The 21241-nt window shown below is 50.7% G+C and overlaps 1 protein-coding gene across 1 annotated transcript in view; it reads left to right on the top strand.

Annotated features, from left to right (window-relative positions):
• LOC137322203 (CSC1-like protein 2) overlaps positions 1–21241 on the top strand; it is a 111852-nt gene that overhangs the window by 28035 nt on the left and 62576 nt on the right. The window contains exons 5-8 of the mRNA XM_067985318.1: positions 2232–2269; positions 5863–6005; positions 9930–9981; positions 13928–14036. Coding sequence (XP_067841419.1) covers positions 2232–2269; positions 5863–6005; positions 9930–9981; positions 13928–14036 — 342 coding nt within the window. The remainder of the gene's footprint in view (positions 1–2231; positions 2270–5862; positions 6006–9929; positions 9982–13927; positions 14037–21241) is intronic.

The raw sequence follows: 21241 nt of genomic DNA, 5'->3' as shown, positions 1-21241 counted from the left end.
GGAGCTGAACCCTAGATATCACTGGGAGCTGAGCCCTAGATATCACTGGGAGCTGAACCCTAGATATCACTGGGAGCTGAGCCCTAGATATCACTGGGAGCTGAGCCCTAGATATCACTGGGAGCTGAACCCTAGATATCACTGGGAGCTGAACCCTAGATATCACTGGGAGCTGAACCCTAGATATCACTGGGAGCTGAGCCCTAGATATCACTGGGAGCTGAACCCTAGATATCACTGGGAGCTGAACCCTAGATATCACTGGGAGCTGAGCCCTAGATATCACTGGGAGCTGAACCCTAGATATCACTGGGAGCTGAACCCTAGATATCACTGGGAGCTGAACCCTAGATATCACTGGGAGCTGAGCCCTAGATACCACTGGGAGCTGAACCCTAGATATCACTGGGAGCTGAACCCTAGATATCACTGGGAGCTGAACCCTAAATATCAGTGGGAGCTGAGCCCTAGATATCACTGGGAGCTGAGCCCTAGATATCAGTGGGAGCTGAACCCTAGATATCACTGGGAGCTGAGCCCTAGATATCACTGGGAGCTGAGCCCTAAATATCACTTGGAGCTGAACCCTAGATATCACTGGGAGCTGAACCCTAAATATCACTGGGAGCTGAACCCTAGATATCACTGGGAGCTGAACCCTAGATATCACTGGGAGCTGAACCCTAAATATCAGTGGGAGCTGAGCCCTAGATATCAGTGGGAGCTGAACCCTAGATATCACTGGGAGCTGAACCCTAGATATCACTGGGAGCTGAACCCTAGATATCACTGGGAGCTGAGCCCTAGATATCACTGGGAGCTGAACCCTAGATATCAGTGGGAGCTGAACCCTAAATATCACTGGGAGCTGAACCCTAAATATCAGTGGGAGCTGAGCCCTAGATATCAGTGGGAGCTGAACCCTAAATATCAGTGGGAGCTGAGCCCTAGATATCAGTGGGAGCTGAGCCCTAAATATCAGTGGGAGCTGAGCCCTAAATATCAGTGGGAGCTGAACCCTAGATATCACTGGGAGCTGAACCCTAAATATCACTGGGAGCTGAGCCCTAGATATCACTGGGAGCTGAACCCTAGATATCAGTGGGAGCTGAACCCTAAATATCACTGGGAGCTGAGCCCTAGATATCACTGGGAGCTGAACCCTAAATATCAGTGGGAGCTGAGCCCTAGATATCAGTGGGAGCTGAGCCCTAAATATCAGTGGGAGCTGAGCCCTAAATATCAGTGGGAGCTGAGCCCTAAATGTCACTGGGACTGCCCTCAGTGGTTACTGTAGTCGGGCGTCACTTGATTTGAGTTTTCGCTTTACGCTGACTCCTGTTGAGAGAACTGTTCCTTCGGGTTCCTCGCCCGACAGGCCGTTCTTCATGTCCGAGCCTAGACAGACTGTTCGACCGTGAGGTTCTAGCCAGAGCCCCTGGATATCGATCAGGAGCGGGACTCACCTTTCCCCTAAGCCACATTCCCAACTACTGCTAACAGCACTGGTCAAAGAAGAAAAAGCTTGCATTTAAATAGCGCCTTTCACAACCTCAGGACGTCCCAAAGCACTTTTTGAAGTGTAGTCACTGTCGTAATGTCGAAGCCAGCAAGCTCTGTTCTGTTGGTTGAGGGATAAATATCGGCCTGGGCACTGAGGTGAACTCCCCTGCTCTTCTTCGAAACACCCGTCGACCATTACCCTTTGCTTCCTGCCACCGAGCCAAATTTGGATCCAACTTGCCACTTTCCCTTGGATACCATGGGCTTGTACTTTTTTGACCAGTCTGCCATGTGGGACCTTGTCAAAAGCCTTGCTAAAATCCAGGTAGACTACATCAAATGCGTTACCCTCATCGACCCTCTTTGTTACCTCCTCAAAAAATTCAATCAAGTTAGTCAGCCATGACCTTCCCTTAACAAATCCATGCTGACTGTCCTTGATTACTCCGTGCCTTTCTAAGTGACGATTCATCCTGTCCCTCAGAATTGATTCCAATAATTTGCCCACCACCGAGGCTAGACTGACTGGCCTGTAATCACTCGGCCTATCCCTCGCTCCCTTTTTAAACAACGGTACAGCGTTAGCAGTCCTCCAATCCTCCAGCACCGTGCCTGTAGCCAGGGAGGATTGGAAAATGACGGTCAGAGCCTCCGCTATTTCCTCCCTTGCTTCTTTTAACATCCTGGGATACATTTCATCCGTTTTCTGTTTCTGTTTTCATTTGCAGGGCTTCTGCTCCTGGCTATCGAACATCTTTACTATGAAGTGAGTGTCGTACTATTCTGCCACCTCTAGAGTGAGGCCCATCTCTTTATTTCCCGGCTCGGGAGTGGGGGGTGGGAGGGAGGCGATGCCCTCTGTGTCAAATAACACACACGCTGTCGAGGGATGGCCTCTTGGGCGAGGTGCTGGGGGGGCTGATTAGAAAATCGTACCCAGTCGAGATGCCCCACCTTCAGGGGATTGGTGGCGGGCGGTCGGGGGTGGGGGTGGAGGAAGTCGAGCGAAACCAGGGTGTGGAAGATGCTTCCTTGTCGTGGAGTCATACAGCTGTTCTGAAGCCCCTGAGAAGTCCGGCTTTTGATGAAGGGGTTGGGGGATCTGAAGTGTGTAACATTCCAAGGGGGGGGCGGGGGGGGGGGGGAGAATGGGATCTGTCATCGGAGAGGGGGCGGGTGAACTGCGTGCATTGGTTTTTCCTGAAGATGTTTTGGGCCAGTTGCAAGGGACCATAGGCCCCCATGCAATCCCCCTTCTGTTGTAACCCACGGTGTGTTTCTCTTCAGGGTGCCTGTCATAGAATCATAGAAAGGTTACAGCACGGAAGGAGGCCGATCGGCCCATCGAGTCCGCGCCGGCTCTATGCAATTGCAGTCCAGCTAGCCCCACTCCCCCACCCTATCCCCGTAGCCCTGCACGTTTTTTCCTTTGTCCAGTTTGTGTGAAGCAATCTGAGCGACAGAGACCTGTTGTCTCCCGGAGGGATTCTCTGAAGTGGAAGTGGGTCAGGGAGTGTAGTGGTTATGTTACTGGACTAGTAATCCAGTATATCGTGAGTTCAGATCCCACCGTGGGCAGTTCCAGAATTTGAATTCATTTTATTTTGTTAACAACTGGGGAAAAAAGAACTGGTCTCAGTAAAAGTGACCATGAAGCTGTTGGATTGTCGTGAAAACCCATCTGGTTCACTAATGTCCTTTAGGGAAGGAACCTGCCGTCCTTACCCGGTCTGGGCCTATATGTGACTCCAGTCCCCACACCAATGTAGTTGACTCTTAACTGCCCTCTGAAGTGGTCCAGCAAGCCTCCCAGTTGTATCTTCATGAAGAGGGCCCACCACCATCTTCTCAGAGGCAACTAGGGAGGGGCAATAAATGCCAGCCTTGCCAGCGACGCCCACATCCCGAGAATGAATAGTACTAAAAGTAACTGGCCACCGAGCGGTGGTGGGAGAACGGTTAGGGCGATGGCCGGAAGGGGCTGGTTTTGAGGAGGATTTTGAAGGAGGAGAGAGGGGGAAGCAAAGGGAAGACGCTCAAGTCTCAACCCTCCAGAGTGCGGGGCTGAGATGGCTAAAAAGATAGCTGTTGGAGAGAGGTCCCGAAGGGCCAGCGGGCTGGTGAAACTGTACCCTAGGGCACAAGTCTCCGACACCCGCTCACCGTGTTTCTAACTGGAAGCCGACGTGCGTGGTTGGCCAAATGAACAAACAACTTCTCCAAATGGTTTACTGGCGCCTTTAACGGGGGACTTGCCAGGTAAACTTCCCAGTTTTAACTGTATTGTCCTGTTGGATAACACAGTGGGTAAATGTGTCTGGCCCACATGCCAAGGTTAGATGGCCAGTATCGCTCTTGTGTGGATGAATGTGGGTTCGAGGAGAAAGAATGAAAGAAAGACAGACTTGCATTTCTACAGCGCTATTCACGACCCCAGGGTGTCCCAAAGTGTTTACAGCCAATGAAGTACTTTTGAGTGTAGTCACTGTCGTAATGTAGGAAATGTAGGCAGCCAATGCGAAGTGATACATTTCGGTAGGAAGAACGAGGAGAGGCAATATAAACTAGAGGGCACAATTCTAAAAGGGGTACAGGAACAGAGAGATCTGGGGGTATATGTACACAAATCATTGAAGGTGGCAGGGCAGGTTGAGAAAGTGGTTAAAAAAGCATACAGGATCCAGGGCGTTATAAATAGAGTACAAAAGTATGGAAGTCATGATGAACCTTTATAAAACACTGGTTCAGCCACAACTGGAATATTGTGTTCAGTTCTGGGCACCGCACTTTAGGAAAGATGTGAAGGCCTTAGAGAGGATGCAGAAGAGATTTACTAGAATGATTCCAGGGATGAGGGGCTTTAGTTACGTGGAGAGACTGGAGAAGCTGGGGCTGTTCTCCTTGGAACAGAGAAGGTTGAGAGGAGATTTGATCGAGGTATTCAAAATCATGAAGGGTCTAGACAGAGTAGATAGAGAGAAACTGTTCCCATTGGCGGAAGGGTCAAGAACCAGAGGGCATAGATTTAAGGTGATTGGCAAAAGAACCAAAGGCAACGTGAGGAAAAACTTTTTTACACAGCGAGTGGTTAGGATCTGGAATGCACTGCCCGAGGGGGTGTTGGAGGCAGATTCAATCGCGGCCTTCAAAAGGGAACTGGATAAGTTCTTGAAAGGAAAAGATTTGCAGGGCTACGGGGAAAGGGCAGGGGAGTGGGACTAGTTGGATTGCTCTTGCATAGAGCTGGCACGGACTCGATGGGCCGAATGGCTTCCTTCCGTGCTGTAACGATTCTATGATTCAAGCTCCTGCAAACAGCGATGTGATAATGACTAGATAATCTGTTTTAGTGACTTTGGTTGAGGGATTAATATTGGCCAGGGCACCGGGGAGAACTCCCCTGCTCTTCTTCGAATAATGCCATAGGATCTTTTATATCCACCTGAGAGGCCAGATGGGGCCTTGGTTTAACGTCCCATCCGAAAGACGGCACCTCCGACAATGCAGCACTCCGTCAGTACTGCCCTGCGTGTCATCCTAGATTTTGTGCTCAAGTCTCTGGAGTGGGACTTGAATCCATGAGCTTCTGAGGCGAGAGTACACAAGAACGTAAGAAATAGCTGCAGGAGTAGGCCATACGGCCCCTCGAGCCTGCTGCACCATTCAATAAGATCATGGCTGATCTTTGACCTCAACTCCACTTTCCTCCCCGATCCCCCATATCCCTTGATTCCCCTAGAGTCCAAAAATCTATCGATCTCAGTCTTGAACATATTCACTGTCTGAGCATCCACAGCCCTCTGGGGTAGAGAATTCCAAAGATCCCCAACCCTCTGTGTGAAGAAATTCCTCCTCATCCTAGTCTTAAATGGCCGACCCCTTATCCTGCGACTATGCCCCCTAGTTCTAGACTCTCCAGCCAGGGGAAACAATCAACAGCCTCGACCCTGTCAAGCCCGCTCAGAATCTTATATGTTTCAATGAGATCACCTCTCATTCTTCTAAACTCCAGAGAGTATAGGCCCATTCTACTCAATCTCTCCTCATAGGGCAACCCTCTCATCCCAGCACAGCTGACAGGGGAGGAGGAGATTGGGGGCCCCCTCCTCTCACTCGAAGTTGCTCATCTTGTGTGGGAAGCCCCTCATCCTCCACTGACTCCCCAGCTTCGAAGCCCTCGCCTCGACAGGGTGAGTGTGCTACCACTGAACCAAGGCTGACCCCCACAAGCGACTCAGTGTACATGAGGGAGATGTTTCTGAGAGACGTGATAAAGGGGGGCTATAGAAGTGCAAGTCTTTCTTTCCTCCTTCTCTTTCCCAGGCCGCTCTCACGCATTCTTTTATGTCTTTGCCGCAGGGACAGTGAGATGCGGGAACATTGCGGAGATGACGCCATCCACTATCTGTCCTTCCAACGTCACATCATCGTCCTCCTGGTCGCAATAAGCGTCATGTCTGTGGGCATCATTTTACCCGTCAACATGTCTGGCAGTTTGCTGGGTACGTAGAGATTTGTCTTCAAATTTTCTTTCCCTCCCCCTCCCCCGCCTGCCCTCCCTTTATGAACTCAACAGGCTGGGGCTCTTTTATCTAGAAAAGAGGAGGCTGAGAGGTGACCTGACAGAGGTCTTTAAAATTATAACAGGGTTTGTTAGGGTAGACGTGGAGATGGTGTCTCCACTTGCGGGGGAGACTAGAACGAGGGGCCACAAATATAAGATGGTCACTAATAAATCCAATCGGGAATTCGGGAGAAACTTCTTTACCCAGAGAGTGGTTGGAATGTGGAACTCGCTACCACAAGGACTAGTTGAGGTGAATATTATCGATGCGTTTAAGGGGAAGCTAGATAAACACATGAGGGAGAAAGAAATAGAAGGATATGCCGATAGGGTTAGATGAAGTAGAGAGAGAGGAGGCTCGTGTGGAGCATAAACACCAGCATAGACCAGTTGGGCCGAATGGCTTGTTTCTGTGCTGTAAATTCTATATAATTCTATTCCAAAGACCCTCGCTGGTGTCCTGCTCCACAGGTGCCAGTTGTCTTCTGGTTCCCCCGCCCCCCTCCAAGGTCTTCACGGGGGAGAGAAGAGTGTGGATATCGGTTGCCTCATCGACCGTGGAGGGCGTCACAGCCTCGGTTGACACCCAGGCTCACGCACAGGCTAGTGGGAGTCAATGTATATAGTGATCAGGAACAGGAACCCGGGCACTTTATTTCTTATTTTCCGCCCTCCCCTCCCACGGACCCTGACCCGTGGCTGTTGAGGCCAATCGCAGTATCCCAAGTTCTCCTTACTGCCAACCCAGCCGAGAAGTGTTATATTCCCTGGAGTTTAGAAGATTAAGGGGTGGTTTGATTGAAGTTTTCAAGATATTAAGGGGAACTGATAGGGTGGAGAGAAACTATTTCTGCTGGAAACATAGGAGACCATTAGTGGACATAGCCTAAAAATTAGAGCCAGGACTTTCAGGAGTGAATTTAGGAAACACTTCTACACTCAAAGGGTGGTGGAAGTTTGGAACTCTCTTCCTCAAACGGCAGTTGATGCTAGCTCAATTGTTAATTTTAAATTGGGGATTGATAAATTTTTGTAACCAAAGGTATGAAGGGATATGGGGCTAAGGCGGGTATATGGAGTTAGGTCACAGATCAGCCATGGTCTCATTGAATGGCGGAACAGGGTCAAGGGGCTAAATGGCCTACTCCTGTTCCTATGTTCCTATAAGACCAGCTGATTCGGCACTGACCCGGGATTGAACCCATGTCTGCGTGGCTCGGCATCACACTGTGTCCTCACTCGAAGCTTTGGGAATGCATTTCCACTTGAAGAGAATTGATATCATTGATTGTCCAGTGGGAGACGTTATCCGGAAGGAACCAAGTAAAATGCTGCCAGTTTCTTTGACACAAACCTTTAAGATGAGCCTGGGCCTAGTCATGTGATGTCCACTGACCCTCCCGGGGAGGTGGAACTTAAGTTGACCTTGAGGCTGCCAAAGAGCTCTGGTCATCCAGTCGTGTCACGGGAGTTTACAGGACAAAGTATATCGCAGGTGAGACCTTTACATCAATGTCGCTCGGACAAATGTGGATTGATTAGGGAAAGCCAGCATGGATTTGTTAAAGGCAAATCGTGCTTCACTTGATAGAGTTTTTTGATGAGGTAACAGAGAGGGTTGATGAGGGCAATGCAGTTGATGTGGTGTATATGGACTTTCAAAAGTTTGATAAAATGCCGCATGGTAGGTTTGTCATCAAGAATGAAGCCCATGGAATAAAGGGGGCAGTAGCAACATGGATACAGAATTGGCTAAGTGACAGGAAACAGAGAGTAGTGGTGAATGGTTGTTTTTCGTACTGGAGGGAGGTGTGCAGTGGTGTTCCCCAGGGGTTGGTGCTGGGACCACTGCTTTTCTTGACATATATTAATGACTTAGACTTAGGTGTACAGGACATAATTTCCAAATTTGGAGATGACACAAAACTTGGAAGGGTAGTAAACAGTGACGAGGATAATGATCAACTTCAAGAGGATATAAACAGGCTGGTGGAATGGGCAGACACGTGGCAGATGAAATTTAATGCAGAAAAATGCAAAGTGATACATTTCGGTAGGAAGAACGAGGAGAGGCAAAATAAACTAAAAGGCACAATTCTAAAAGGGGTACAGGAACAGAGAGATCTGGGGGTATGTGTACACTTATCATTGAAGGTGGCAAGCAGGTTGAGAAAGCAGTTAAAAAAGCATACGGGATCCTGGGCTTCATAAATAGAGGCATAGAGTACAAAAACAAGGAAGTTATGATGAACCTTTATAAAACACTGGTTCGACCACAACTGGAGTATTGTGTCCAGTTCTGGGCACCGCACTTTAGGAAAGATGTGAAGGTCTTAGAGAGGATGCAGAAGAGATTTACTAGAATGATTCCAGGGATGAGGGGCTTTAGTTACGTGGATAGACTGGAGAAGCTGGGGTTGTTCTCCTTGGAACAGAAAAGGTTGCGAGGAGATTTGATTGAGGTATTCAATATCATGAAGGGTCTAGGCAGAGTAGATAGAGAGAAACTGTTCCCATTGGAGGAAGGGTCAAGAACCAGAGGACACAGATTTAAGGTGATTGGCAAAAGAAGCAAAGGTGACATGAGGAAAAACTTTTTTACACAGCGAGTGGTTAGGATCTGGAATGCACTGCCCGAGGGGGTGGTGGAGGGAGATTCAATCATGGCCTTCAAAAGGAAACTGGATAAGTATTTGAAGGGAAAAAATTTGCAGGGCTAAGGGGAAAGGGTGGGGGAGTGGGACTAGCTGGATTGCTCTTGCATAGAGCCGGCACGGACTCGATGGGCTGAACGACCTCCTTCCGTGCTGTAAACTTTCTCTGATTCTATGTGGCATTTATGCTGCCTTTTACGATCACAGTCAAATATTCACAGTAACCTCATTGGAGAGCTCAGGCACAATGGGCCTCCTTTTGTCCTCTACCTGCTGTGATACGATGAACCTGCCAGCTGTACGGGTATAGAATGCCAGCTTGGCTCAGCCAGGAGTGGGCCTGCCTCTTGAGTCAGAAGGTTGTAGGTTCAAATCACCCCCCCATCCCATGACTTGAGCTCATGATCTAGGCTGACATTCCATACTGAGGGAGTGCTGCATCGTTCAGATGAGACTTTAAACTAGGGTTGCCAACTCTGTTTGCACGTATTCCTGGAGGTATCATCAAAAGTACTCCAACCACCTGCCTGATGAAACAGACTTTTTCTCATCTCCAATATTTAATAACCAATAAACGAAAGTGTTCAAGGAAAATTTTAAAAACTTAAAAAAAAATGTAACACCCCTATGATATTTTTCCTGGGTTTTGCTCACAGCAGTGTCCAGGAGATTAATCTTTAATTCCTGGAGACTCCAGGACAATGCTGGAGGGTTGGCGACCTTATATTAAACCAAGGCCCCCGTCTGTCCCTTCAGGTGGACGTAAAAGATCCCATAGCGTAATATGAAGAAGAGCAGGGGAGTTCTCCCCGGTGTCCTGGCCAATATTTATCCCCCAACCAACATCACCAAAACAGATGATCTGGTCATTACCACATCGCTGTTTGTGGGATCTTTCTGTGCATGAATTGGCTGCCACGTTTTCCTACATTACAACAGTGACTACACTTCAAAAAGTACTTCCTTGGTTGTGAACCGCTTTGGGACGTCCTGAGGTCGTGAAAGGCGCTGTATAAATGCAAGTTCGTTCTTTAACATTTCTCCTCAACCAAAATCCAAATGACCTGGTCATTTATTTGTCTGTTGTTTGAGGGATATTGCTGGTGCTGAGCTATGTACACTGCACCTCACTGCAATTCACTGGATGTGTTTGAGATGCGATGCTGTGTAAATACAAGTCTGTCTGTCTTTCTTTTTAAAATCTATAGACCGAGATCCTCAGAGTTTTGGGAGAACAACAATAGGAAACATAAAGATCAAGTAAGTGTTGAGTTGGAGACTGAATTATGGACAGTGGTACTGAGTTGGGTGATATCCGATCTACTACCTTTGGCTTCATTAGGAGAAGTGACCATTCTTCATCTGCGAGCCCAGGCAGTGAGTGTTGGCAGGTTATATACCACCATGAAGGGAGCGCCATAAACAGAAGTGATCTTACCGAGGTGTATAAGAGTAGATAGTGAATCTGGAAAATTTCTGAGAGTAGGGTAAGGAGGTCACAGGTTCAAACTACTCAAAGGCAAATTTAGGACTGATATCAGCAAGTTCCTCTTCCCACATGGAACGATCAAGACATAGAGCAGCCTCCCGGGTGGAATAGCGGAGGCTGGAATCATTTACGAACCAATTGAACCCCTGGTTGCCCTGAGGGCATTAAAACAGTAGGGGACTGGAGTCACGTGTAGCCAGACTAGGTAGGGGTGGCATTAGTGAACCGATTGGGTTTTTAACATGGTCAATTTCTGGTGTGAGCCCAGGTTTAATAAATTCAATTTCCCAACATGTTATGGGTGAGATTTGAACCCAGATTGGTTCGGTTTCCTGCTGCTGATCACTATCTATGGTAATCTCTGGTGGAAAGTGACTGTGCCTTCAGCAAAGAACGGGGAGAACATTTTTTAAAAAAAAAAACAACCTCTTTATTTGTGGTTTACAAGCTACTTAACTGTCAAAAAAATTAAAGCTTATCTAGCCCAAGAAAAAGCAAAATACTGCAGATGCTGGAAATCTGAAATAAAAACAGAAAATGCTGGAAAAACACACAGCCGGTCAGAGACAGCATCTGTAGAGAGAGAAAACAGACTCTGTTTTTGCTTATGTTGCCCAACTTTGCTGGTCCTGCCATGGATAGACTCTAAACCTGACATTGCTGGTCCTATTGTGGAAAAGCCCCAGGCCTGTTGGCGGTCCTGCTGTGTATAGGCCCCAGTCCTGTTGGCGGTCCTGCTGGGTATAGGCCCTAGGCCTGTTGGCGGTCCTGCTGTGTATAGGCCCCAGGCCTGTTGGCGGTCCTGCTGTTTATAGGCCCCAGGCCTGTTGGCGGTCCTGCTGTGTATAGGCCCCAGGCCTGTTGGCGGTCCTGCTGTTTATAGGCCCCAGTCCTGTTGGCGGTCCTGCTGGGTATAGGCTCTAGGCCTGTTGGCGGTCCTGCTGTTTATAGGCCCCAGGTCTGTTGGCGGTCCTGCTGGGTATAGGCTCTAGGCCTGTTGGCGGTCCTGCTGTGTATAGGCCCTAGGCCTGTTGGTGGTCCTGCTGGGTATAGGCCCTAGGCCTGTTGGCGGTCCTGCTGTTTATAGGCCCTAGGCCTGTTGGCGGTCCTGCTGTGTATAGGCTCTAGGCCTGTTGGCGGTCCTGCTGTTTATAGGCCCTAGGCTTGTTGGCGGTCTTGCTATGTATAGGCCCTAGGCCTGTTGGCGGTCCTGCTGTTTATAGGCCCCAGGCCTGTTGGCGGTCCTGCTGTGTATAGGCCCCAGGCCTGTTGGCGGTCCTGCTGTTTATAGGCCCCAGTCCTGTTGGCGGTCCTGCTGGGTATAGGCTCTAGGCCTGTTGGCGGTCCTGCTGTTTATAGGCCCCAGGCCTGTTGGCGGTCCTGCTGGGTATAGGCTCTAGGCCTGTTGGCGGTCCTGCTGTGTATAGGCCCTAGGCCTGTTGGTGGTCCTGCTGGGTATAGGCCCTAGGCCTGTTGGCGGTCCTGCTGTTTATAGGCCCTAGGCCTGTTGGCGGTCCTGCTGTGTATAGGCTCTAGGCCTGTTGGCGGTCCTGCTGTTTATAGGCCCTAGGCTTGTTGGCGGTCTTGCTATGTATAGGCCCTAGGCCTGTTGGCGGTCCTGCTGTTTATAGGCCCCAGGCCTGTTGGCGGTCCTGCTGTTTATAGGCCCTAGGCTTGTTGGCGGTCTTGCTATGTATAGGCCCTAGGCCTGTTGGCGGTCCTGCTATGTATAGGCCCTAGGCCTGTTGGCGGTCCTGCTGTGTATAGGCCCTAGGCCTGTTGGTAGTCCTGCTGTTTATAGGCCCTAGGCCTGTTGGCGGTCCTGCTGTGTATAGGCCCCAGGCCTGTTGGCGGTCCTGCTGTTTATAGGCCCTAGGCCTGTTGGCGGTCCTGCTGTTTATAGGCCCCAGGGCTGTTGGCGGTCCTGCTGTTTATAGGCCCTAGGCCTGTTGGCGGTCCTGCTGTGTATAGGCTCTAGGCCTGTTGGCGGTCTTGCTATGTATAGGCCCTAGGCCTGTTGGCGGTCCTGCTGTGTATAGGCCCTAGGCCTGTTGGCGGTCCTGCTGGGTATAGGCCCTAGGCCTGTTGGCGGTCCTGCTGTTTATAGGCCCTAGGCCTGTTGGCGGTCCTGCTGTGTATAGGCCCTGGGCCTGTTGGCGGTCCTGCTGTGTATAGGCCCTAGGCCTGTTGGCGGTCCTGCTGTTTATAGGCCCCAGTCCTGTTGGCGGTCCTGCTGGGTATAGGCTCTAGGCCTGTTGGCGGTCCTGCTGTTTATAGGCCCCAGGCCTGTTGGCGGTCCTGCTGGGTATAGGCTCTAGGCCTGTTGGCGGTCCTGCTGTGTATAGGCCCTAGGCCTGTTGGTGGTCCTGCTGGGTATAGGCCCTAGGCCTGTTGGCGGTCCTGCTGTTTATAGGCCCTAGGCCTGTTGGCGGTCCTGCTGTGTATAGGCTCTAGGCCTGTTGGCGGTCCTGCTGTTTATAGGCCCTAGGCTTGTTGGCGGTCTTGCTATGTATAGGCCCTAGGCCTGTTGGCGGTCCTGCTGTTTATAGGCCCCAGGCCTGTTGGCGGTCCTGCTGTTTATAGGCCCTAGGCTTGTTGGCGGTCTTGCTATGTATAGGCCCTAGGCCTGTTGGCGGTCCTGCTATGTATAGGCCCTAGGCCTGTTGGCGGTCCTGCTGTGTATAGGCCCTAGGCCTGTTGGTAGTCCTGCTGTTTATAGGCCCTAGGCCTGTTGGCGGTCCTGCTGTGTATAGGCCCCAGGCCTGTTGGCGGTCCTGCTGTTTATAGGCCCCAGGCCTGTTGGCGGTCCTGCTGTTTATAGGCCCCAGGGCTGTTGGCGGTCCTGCTGTTTATAGGCCCTAGGCCTGTTGGCGGTCCTGCTGTGTATAGGCCCTAGGCCTGTTGGCGGTCTTGCTGTGTATAGGCCCTAGGCCTGTTGGCGGTCCTGCTGTTTATAGGCCCCAGGCCTGTTGGCGGTCCTGCTGTGTATAGGCCCCAGGCCTGTTGGCGGTCCTGCTGTTTATAGGCCCCAGGCCTGTTGGCGGTCCTGCTGTTTATAGGCCCTAGGCCTGTTGGCGGTCCTGCTGTTTATAGGCCCCAGGCCTGTTGGCGGTCCTGCTGTGTATAGGCCCTGGGCCTGTTGGCGGTCCTGCTGTGTATAGGCCCTGGGTCTGTTGGTGGTCCTGCTGTTTATAGGCCCCAGAGCTATTGGCGGTCCTGCTGTTTATAGGCCCTAGGCCTGTTGGCGGTCTTGCTATGTATAGGCCCTAGGCCTGTTGGCGGTCTTGCTATGTATAGGCCCTAGGCCTGTTGGCGGTCCTGCTATGTATAGGCCCTAGGCCTGTTGGCGGTCCTGCTGTGTATAGGCCCCAGGCCTGTTGGCGGTCCTGCTGTTTATAGGCCCTAGGCCTGTTGGCGGTCCTGCTGTGTATAGGCCCCAGGCCTGTTGGCGGTCCTGCTGTTTATAGGCCCTGGGCCTGTTGGCGGTCCTGCTGTGTATAGGCCCTGGGCCTGTTGGCGGTCCTGCTGTGTATAGGCCCTGGGTCTGTTGGTGGTCCTGTTGTGGATAAGCCTGACGTTGACCTGCGGATGGACGATAGGCCTGTGCTGAACTCCCCCACATTTAAATTTAAATCACAGTTTTGCAATTGAAAGTATTGTCTGTCTGCCCGTCGAACGTGATGATTTCAGTGACCTGAATTCCTTTTTGTTCTGCAGCAATAACTTGCTGTGGCTTCACACGGTTTTTGCTGTGGTCTATCTCCTCCTCACCATCCTGGTGCTGAGGCACTACACCTCCAGTATGCAGTACAGAGAGGATGATGTGGTAAGTTACTGTTTTTATTTTTGACTCACTTGCTTTCAGCCCGTCCTTTTCCAAAGGGGGCTGCCTCTTGCCGCCTAGTGGTTCCACCCGCCCGCATGTTATCCAGTCGCTGCGAGCCCCTTAGACAGCCAGCGTTGGCTATTCATGCATGGGGGGCATTGTAGCAGAGCCTGACCTTGTCCTTGCCCCACCTCCGCCACACTTCAGCTTCTTTCTGGATGGCTCAGTTTAGATGGGCCAAATGGCGTTCCACAGCAGTAACACTCTGTGATCTAGCAGGCCAGGAACGGGCACCCTTATTCTTCCCAACCCAGGGCAACTAGTGCCATTTGTACTGCCTCAAACGGTCTCTGAGTTTAGGCTCTTGTCAACCTGCACCTAAAGCCCTCTGGACTTGGGTAAAGTGTGTCTCGACGAGGAGAGGGTATGCAGTCCATATCGAGCAAACAGAAACATTTTGTCTGTGTGGTTTTCTCGGTGGTTTGGTTTGGAGTCTCGTGTTGATGTGTTTCCTGAAGTATCGGTGTTTGCCCAGTTATATAATACACATCCTCGTGTTCGGGTCCCTCCATGGCCTCCCCCCTCCCCATCTAATCTCCTCCAGACATACATTCCCCCGAGAACTTTGCTTTCCTCCAACTCTGGCCTCTTGTCCGTCCCCCACTTCACGTTCCACCATTGGCGGCCGTGCCTTCAGCTGCCTGGGCCCTCAGCTCTGGAATTCCCTCCCTAAACCTCTCCGCCTCTCCACCTCTCTCTCCTCCTTTACGACCCTTGGGATGTTTTACTACATTAAAGGCGCTATATAATAAATGCAGGTTGTCGTAGTTACTGTAAGGACCTAGCATAGTTATTCCACTCACTAAAGGGTTAAGTCCTTGACGCTCCCCTCCCCACTGCTGGCCTGTTATCCTGTACATAGCGACTTAAATCACCTGGTCAGTCTCGTGGGTCCAAGATAAACCTCCGACTGCACTGTTTACACACGGAGATAGAGTCTCTGCCACCTCCAGCTTCACAAGGGCACGACTGGAACTTTCCGAGGCACTCTCCACCGAGGCCTTCAGTGACGGCTCAGAGACTTTACCAGTGAGCAGCTGAGCAACAAGAAAGAAAGAAAGAATTTGCATTTATATAGCGCCTTTCATGACCTCAGGACCTCCCAAAGCGCTTTACAGCCAATGAAATACTTTTTGAAGTGTACTCACTGTTGTGATGTCGGAATCATGGCAGCCAATTTGCGCACAGCAAGATCCCACAAACAGCAATGTGATAAATGATCAGATAATCTGTTTTTAGTGATGTTGGTTGAGGGATAAATATTGGCCAGGACACTGGGGAGAACTCCCTCGCTCTTCGAAATAGTGGCCATGGGATCTTTCACATCCACCTGAGAGGGCAGACGGGGTCTCAGTTTAACGTCTCATCCGAAAGATGGCACCTCCGACAGTGCAGCACTCCCTCAGTACTGGCACTGGGAGTGTCAGCCTGGATTTTGTGCTCAAGTCTCCACAGTGGGACTTCCCACGACCTTCTGACACGAGAGGTGAGAGTGCCACTGTTGACACTCGTAACAGACCAGGAGGGTTCCAAGGCAAACCCTTTGTTCAGAGTTAACTGATCTCAGCGAGGGTGGCGGCACCCTGGGGGACGGGGTGGGGGAGGGAAGCAGCCTAGATTCCTGCTGGTGATCCAATGACCCCTTCTGGAGTTCGTGTCATGGCTCAGTGGGTAGCACTCTCGCCTCTGAGTCAGGAGGTCGTGGGTTCAAGTCCCACTCCAGAGACTTGAGCACAAAATCTAGGCTGACACTCCCAGTGCAGTACTGAGGGAGTGCTGCTCTGTCGGAGGGTCAGTACTGAGGGAGCGCTGCTCTGTCGGAGGGTCAGTACTGAGGGAGCGCTGCTCTGTCGGAGGGTCAGCACTGAGGGAGCGCTGCTCTGTCGGAGGGTCAGCACTGAGGGAGCGCTGCTCTGTCGGAGGGTCAGTACTGAGGGAGCGCTGCTCTGTCGGAGGGTCAGTACTGAGGGAGCGCTGCTCTGTCGGAGGGTCAGTACTGAGGGAGCGCTGCTCTGTCGGAGGGTCAGTACTGAGGGAGCGCTGCTCTGTCGGAGGGTCAGTACTGAGGGAGCGCTGTTCTTTCGGAGGGTCAGTACTGAGGGAGCGCTGCTCTGTCGGAGGGTCAGTACTGAGGGAGCGCTGCTCTGTCGGAGGGTCAGTACTGAGGGAGTGCTGCTCTGTCGGAGGTGCCCTCTTTCGGATGAGACTTTAAACCGAAGCCCCGTCTGCCCTCTCAGGTGGGCGTAAAAGATTCTATGGCACCATTTCAAAGAAGAGCATGGGAATTCGTCCCAGTGTCCTGGTCAATATTTATCCCTCAACCAACATCACTAAAACAAATTATCTGGCCATTATCACATTGCTGTTTGTGGGATCTTGCTATGCTCAAATTGCCTGTCATGTTTCCTATATTACAACAGTGACCACACTTCAAAAAGTACTTCATTGGCTATCCGTGAGGATTGGCTGTGGTTTCTCCATGAGTCTGTCCGTGAGGATTGGCTGTGGTTTCTCCATGAGTCTGTCTGTGAGGATTGGTTGTGGTTTCTCCATGTGTCTGTGAGGATTGGCTGTGGTTTCTCCATGTGTCTGTGAGGATTGGCTGTGGTTTCTCCATGTGTCTGTCTGTGAGGATTGGTTGTGGTTTCTCCGTGTGTCTGTGAGGATTGGCTGTGGTTTCTCCATGTGTCTCTGTGAGGATTGGTTGTGGTTTCTCCGTGTGTCTGTGAGGATTGGCTGTGGTTTCTCCATGTGTCTCTGTGAGGATTGGTTGTGGTTTCTCCGTGTGTCTGTGAGGATTGGCTGTGGTTTCTCCATGTGTCTGTCTGTGAGGATTGGCTGTGGTTTCTCCATGTGTCTGTCTGTGAGGATTGGCTGTGGTTTCTCCATGAGTCTGTCTGTGAGGATTGGCTGTGGTTTCTCCATGTGTCTGTGAGGATTGGCTGTGGTTTCTCCATGTGTCTGTGAGGATTGGCTGTGGTTTCTCCATGTGTCTGTGAGGATTGGCTGTGGTTTCTCCATGTGTCTGTGAGGATTGGCTGTGGTTTCTCCATGTGTCTCTGTGAGGATTGGTTGTGGTTTCTCCATGTGTCTGTGAGGATTGGCTGTGGTTTCTCCATGTGTCTCTGTGAGGATTGGCTGTGGTTTCTCCATGTGTCTGTCTGTGAGGATTGGCTGTGGTTTCTCCATGTGTCTGTCTGTGAGGATTGGCTGTGGTTTCTCCATGTGTCTGTCTGTGAGGATTGGCTGTGGTTTCTCCATGTGTCTGTCTGTGAGGATTGGTTGTGGTTTCTCCATGTGTCTGTCTGTGAGGATTGGCTGTGGTTTCTCCATGTGTCTGTCTGTGAGGATTGGCTGTGGTTTCTCCATGTGTCTGTCTGTGAGGATTGGTTGTGGTTTCTCCATGTGTCTGTGAGGATTGGCTGTGGTTTCTCCATGTGTCTGTCTGTGAGGATTGGTTGTGGTTTCTCCATGTGTCTGTCTGTGAGGATTGGTTGTGGTTTCTCCATGTGTCTGTCTGTGAGGATTGGTTGTGGTTTCTCCATGTGTCTGTGAGGATTGGCTGTGGTTTCTCCATGTGTCTGTGAGGATTGGCTGTGGTTTCTCCATGTGTCTGTGAGGATTGGCTGTGGTTTCTCCATGTGTCTGTGAGGATTGGTTGTGGTTTCTCCATGTGTCTGTGAGGATTGGCTGTGGTTTCTCCATGTGTCTGTGAGGATTGGCTGTGGTTTCTCCATGAGTCTGTCTGTGAGGATTGGCTGTGGTTTCTCCATGTGTCTGTGAGGATTGGCTGTGGTTTCTCCATGAGTCTGTCTGTGAGGATTGGCTGTGGTTTCTCCATGTGTCTGTGAGGATTGGCTGTGGTTTCTCCATGTGTCTGTGAGGATTGGTTGTGATTTCTCCGTGTGTCTGTCTGTGAGGATTGGTTGTGGTTTCTCCATGTGTCTGTGAGGATTGGCTGTGGTTTCTCCATGTGTCTGTGAGGATTGGCTGTGGTTTCTCCATGTGTCTGTGAGGATTGGCTGTGATTTCTCCGTGTGTCTGTGAGGATTGGTTGTGGTTTCTCCATGAGTCTGTCTGTGAGGATTGGCTGTGGTTTCTCCATGAGTCTGTCTGTGAGGATTGGCTGTGGTTTCTCCATGTGTCTGTCTGTGAGGATTGGCTGTGGTTTCTCCATGAGTCTGTCTGTGAGGATTGGCTGTGGTTTCTCCATGTGTCTGTGAGGATTGGCTGTGGTTTCTCCATGTGTCTGTGAGGATTGGCCGTGGTTTCTCCATGAGTCTGTCTGTGAGGATTGGCTGTGGTTTCTCCATGTGTCTGTCTGTGAGGATTGGCTGTGGTTTCTCCATGTGTCTGTGAGGATTGGCTGTGATTTCTCCGTGTGTCTGTGAGGATTGGTTGTGGTTTCTCCATGTGTCTGTGAGGATTGGTTGTGGTTTCTCCATGAGTCTGTCTGTGAGGATTGGCTGTGGTTTCTCCGTGTGTCTGTGAGGATTGGCTGTGGTTTCTCCATGTGTCTGTGAGGATTGGCTGTGGTTTCTCCATGTGTCTATCTGTGAGGATTGGCTGTGGTTTCTCCGTGTGTCTGTGAGGATTGGTTGTGGTTTCTCCGTGTGTCTGTGAGGATTGGCTGTGGTTTCTCCATGTGTCTGTGAGGATTGGCTGTGGTTTCTCCATGAGTCTGTCTGTGAGGATTGGCTGTGGTTTCTCCGTGTGTCTGTGAGGATTGGCTGTGGTTTCTCCATGAGTCTGTCTGTGAGGATTGGCTGTGGTTTCTCCATGTGTCTGTGAGGATTGGCTGTGGTTTCTCCATGTGTCTGTGAGGATTGGCTGTGGTTTCTCCATGTGTCTGTGAGGATTGGTTGTGGTTTCTCCATGTGTCTGTGAGGATTGGCCCTGGTTTCTCCATGTGTCTGTGAGGATTGGCCGTGGTTTCTCCATGTGTTTGTCTGTGAGGATTGGCTGTGGTTTCTCCATGTGTCTATCTGTGAGGATTGGCTGTGGTTTCTCCGTGTGTTTGTGAGGATTGGCTGTGGTTTCTCCATGTGTCTGTCTGTGAGGATTGGCTGTGGTTTCTCCATGTGTCTGTGAGGATTGGCTGTGGTTTCTCCATGTGTCTGTGAGGATTGGCTGTGGTTTCTCCATGAGTCTGTCTGTGAGGATTGGCTGTGGTTTCTCCATGTGTCTGTGAGGATTGGTTGTGGTTTCTCCATGTGTCTGTGAGGATTGGCTGTGGTTTCTCCATGTGTCTGTGAGGATTGGCTGTGGTTTCTCCATGTGTCTGTGAGGATTGGCTGTGGTTTCTCCATGTGTCTGTGAGGATTGGCTGTGGTTTCTCCATGAGTCTGTCTGTGAGGATTGGCTGTGGTTTCTCCATGTGTCTGTGAGGATTGGCCGTGGTTTCTCCGTGAGTCTGTCTGTGAGGATTGGCTGTGGTTTCTCCATGAGTCTGTCTGTGAGGATTGGTTGTGGTTTCTCCATGTGTCTGTGAGGATTGGCTGTGGTTTCTCCATGTGTCTGTGAGGATTGGCTGTGGTTTCTCCATGTGTCTGTCTGTGAGGATTGGCTGTGGTTTCTCCGTGTGTCTGTGAGGATTGGCTGTGGTTTCTCCATGTGTCTCTGTGAGGATTGGTTGTGGTTTCTCCGTGTGTCTGTGAGGATTGGCTGTGGTTTCTCCATGTGTCTCTGTGAGGATTGGTTGTGGTTTCTCCGTGTGTCTGTGAGGATTGGCTGTGGTTTCTCCATGTGTCTGTCTGTGAGGATTGGCTGTGGTTTCTCCATGTGTCTGTCTGTGAGGATTGGCTGTGGTTTCTCCATGTGTCTGTGAGGATTGGCCGTGGTTTCTCCATGAGTCTGTCTGTGAGGATTGGCTGTGGTTTCTCCATGTGTCTGTCTGTGAGGATTGGCTGTGGTTTCTCCATGTGTCTGTGAGGATTGGCTGTGATTTCTCCGTGTGTCTGTGAGGATTGGTTGTGGTTTCTCCATGTGTCTGTGAGGATTGGTTGTGGTTTCTCCATGAGTCTGTCTGTGAGGATTGGCTGTGGTTTCTCCGTGTGTCTGTGAGGATTGGCTGTGGTTTCTCCATGTGTCTGTGAGGATTGGCTGTGGTTTCTCCATGTGTCTATCTGTGAGGATTGGCTGTGGTTTCTCCGTGTGTCTGTGAGGATTGGTTGTGGTTTCTCCGTGTGTCTGTGAGGATTGGCTGTGGTTTCTCCATGTGTCTGTGAGGATTGGCTGTGGTTTCTCCATGAGTCTGTCTGTGAGGATTGGCTGTGGTTTCTCCGTGTGTCTGTGAGGATTGGCTGTGGTTTCTCCATGAGTCTGTCTGTGAGGATTGGCTGTGGTTTCTCCATGTGTCTGTGAGGATTGGCCGTGGTTTCTCCATGTGTCTGTGAGGATTGGCTGTGGTTTCTCCATGTGTCTGTGAGGATTGGCTGTGGTTTCTCCATGTGTCTGTGAGGATTGGCTGTGGTTTCTCCATGTGTCTGTGAGGATTGGCTGTGGTTTCTCCATGTGTCTGTGAGGATTGGTTGTGGTTTCTCCATGTGTCTGTGAGGATTGGCCCTGGTTTCTCCATGTGTCTGTGAGGATTGGCTGTGGTTTCTCCATGTGTCTATCTGTGAGGATTGGCTGTGGTTTCTCCGTGTGTTTGTGAGGATTGGCTGTGGTTTCTCCATGTGTCTGTCTGTGAGGATTGGCTGTGGTTTCTCCATGTGTCTGTGAGGATTGGCTGTGGTTTCTCCATGTGTCTGTGAGGATTGGCTGTGGTTTCTCCATGAGTCTGTCTGTGAGGATTGGCTGTGGTTTCTCCATGTGTCTGTGAGGATTGGTTGTGGTTTCTCCATGTGTCTGTGAGGATTGGCTGTGGTTTCTCCATGTGTCTGTGAGGATTGGCTGTGGTTTCTCCATGTGTCTGTGAGGATTGGCTGTGGTTTCTCCATGTGTCTGTGAGGATTGGCTGTGGTTTCTCCATGTGTCTGTGAGGATTGGCTGTGGTTTCTCCATGAGTCTGTCTGTGAGGATTGGCTGTGGTTTCTCCATGTGTCTGTGAGGATTGGCCGTGGTTTCTCCATGAGTCTGTCTGTGAGGATTGGTTGTGGTTTCTCCATGTGTCTGTGAGGATTGGCTGTGGTTTCTCCATGTGT

The sequence above is a fragment of the Heptranchias perlo genome, chromosome 5 (assembly GCF_035084215.1).
Source record: "Heptranchias perlo isolate sHepPer1 chromosome 5, sHepPer1.hap1, whole genome shotgun sequence".
NCBI lineage: Eukaryota > Metazoa > Chordata > Chondrichthyes > Hexanchiformes > Hexanchidae > Heptranchias > Heptranchias perlo.
This window is presented reverse-complemented; position numbering and strand designations above follow the sequence as displayed.